This window comes from Octopus bimaculoides, chromosome 18, assembly GCF_001194135.2.
Source record: "Octopus bimaculoides isolate UCB-OBI-ISO-001 chromosome 18, ASM119413v2, whole genome shotgun sequence".
NCBI classification, from domain to species: domain Eukaryota; kingdom Metazoa; phylum Mollusca; class Cephalopoda; order Octopoda; family Octopodidae; genus Octopus; species Octopus bimaculoides.
Genome location: NC_068998.1, coordinates 18,688,661 through 18,689,938, shown reverse-complemented (window position 1 = coordinate 18,689,938; position 1,278 = coordinate 18,688,661). Strand labels below are relative to the sequence as shown.

Sequence of the window (1,278 nt, the reverse complement as noted above, 5' to 3'; positions counted from 1 at the left end):
CTTGTGTCTAGTTCTGGAAATTATATTTCAAATCGACAGACTACGCTGACAATGCTGCAGATATTTACTTATGTATATTTTAACAGGTGAAACCATGGTACGTAGGTTAATCGTTTTTTTTATTTAGTATTTTTCATTTGTCTTGCCCTTTTACAGTCTGTTGTGTCACTAAATTTTTACTGAGAACATATATTCTTTTTTCGTGGTTAGATGATTCGGCATCTATTTGTAGCATATAGGAGTCCACTCACTCCTCTTATTTTTGTATGTAATGTAATTTTAATCTTCGGATTTTTTTAATATGCTAGACCACTGGTTTTAATTGATTAATATCAATTTCTACCCTCATTAATAAATTTTATATATACACATATATATATGTATATATGCCAAAATTTGAAACTAATATTACAGAGTGTGTTATCTGGGTATCATTAAACTGGTTTTCCTTTTTACTCAGAACATAGAAAAAAAAAAAAACAAGTATATGTTTTGGTAAAACCAACTACTTACAGAAAGGATTGAATTTTGGTGTCAATGCCCCAGGGACACAGGACTCAGCGAAGAAGTCAACAACATTAGCAACTGTATCATAGCATGTTTTTATTTTTATTTTGTTCAGCTTTTGTAAGTTGGAAACAGGAACAGTCCAGCCAGTAGTTTTTCCAGCACCAGTATGGCAAGATTTTTTATCCTTCAGTGAGTCAAGGTTTGTAATGCTACTACCTTCCTTTATGAGAAACACAGCCTTATAACGATAGGTTTGGCCTGCAAAAAATGTGAGATGAAACAAATGAAAAGTACAGCAGTGGGAAAGGAAACAGTAAAATGCAACAAATAAAGAATATATCTAAGATACTGAAGATGGGCAAAAATGTCAATTGACGAGAATGGGAAAAACAGTAGATAACGTGAACAATAGTCAATACATATAACATACAGAGCTAACATTACATAAACATGATTAGACTAGGAGCTGATAAATATATTAACAGATAAAACCAGTGTTCAGAGTTTCCAGCTTTGCTTACAGGGTGGTTATCTCCCCTGTCAGTGTCTATAAATGTGTGCTTATGCAGCTTGAAGGGTTTTAACTCTTACTTCTAGCAATATAGGTGCTATTCAGTACTTCAGTCACAATTGAATTTTCCTTTATGGATTTATATTGTGCTAAGCTGATTAATTCGTACATATATACATAATATATATATTATATCATATATATATATACATACATATATATATATATATATATATATATATATATATATATATATA

General features: G+C 30.8%; 1 protein-coding gene across 1 annotated transcript in view; it reads right to left on the bottom strand.

Annotated features, from left to right (window-relative positions):
- The window catches only part of LOC106869605 (melanotransferrin), a 27,197-nt gene that overhangs the window by 9,192 nt on the left and 16,727 nt on the right, over positions 1-1,278 (bottom strand). Inside the window, exon 4 of the mRNA XM_052974593.1 lies at positions 514-768. Coding sequence (XP_052830553.1) covers positions 514-768 — 255 coding nt within the window. The remainder of the gene's footprint in view (positions 1-513; positions 769-1,278) is intronic.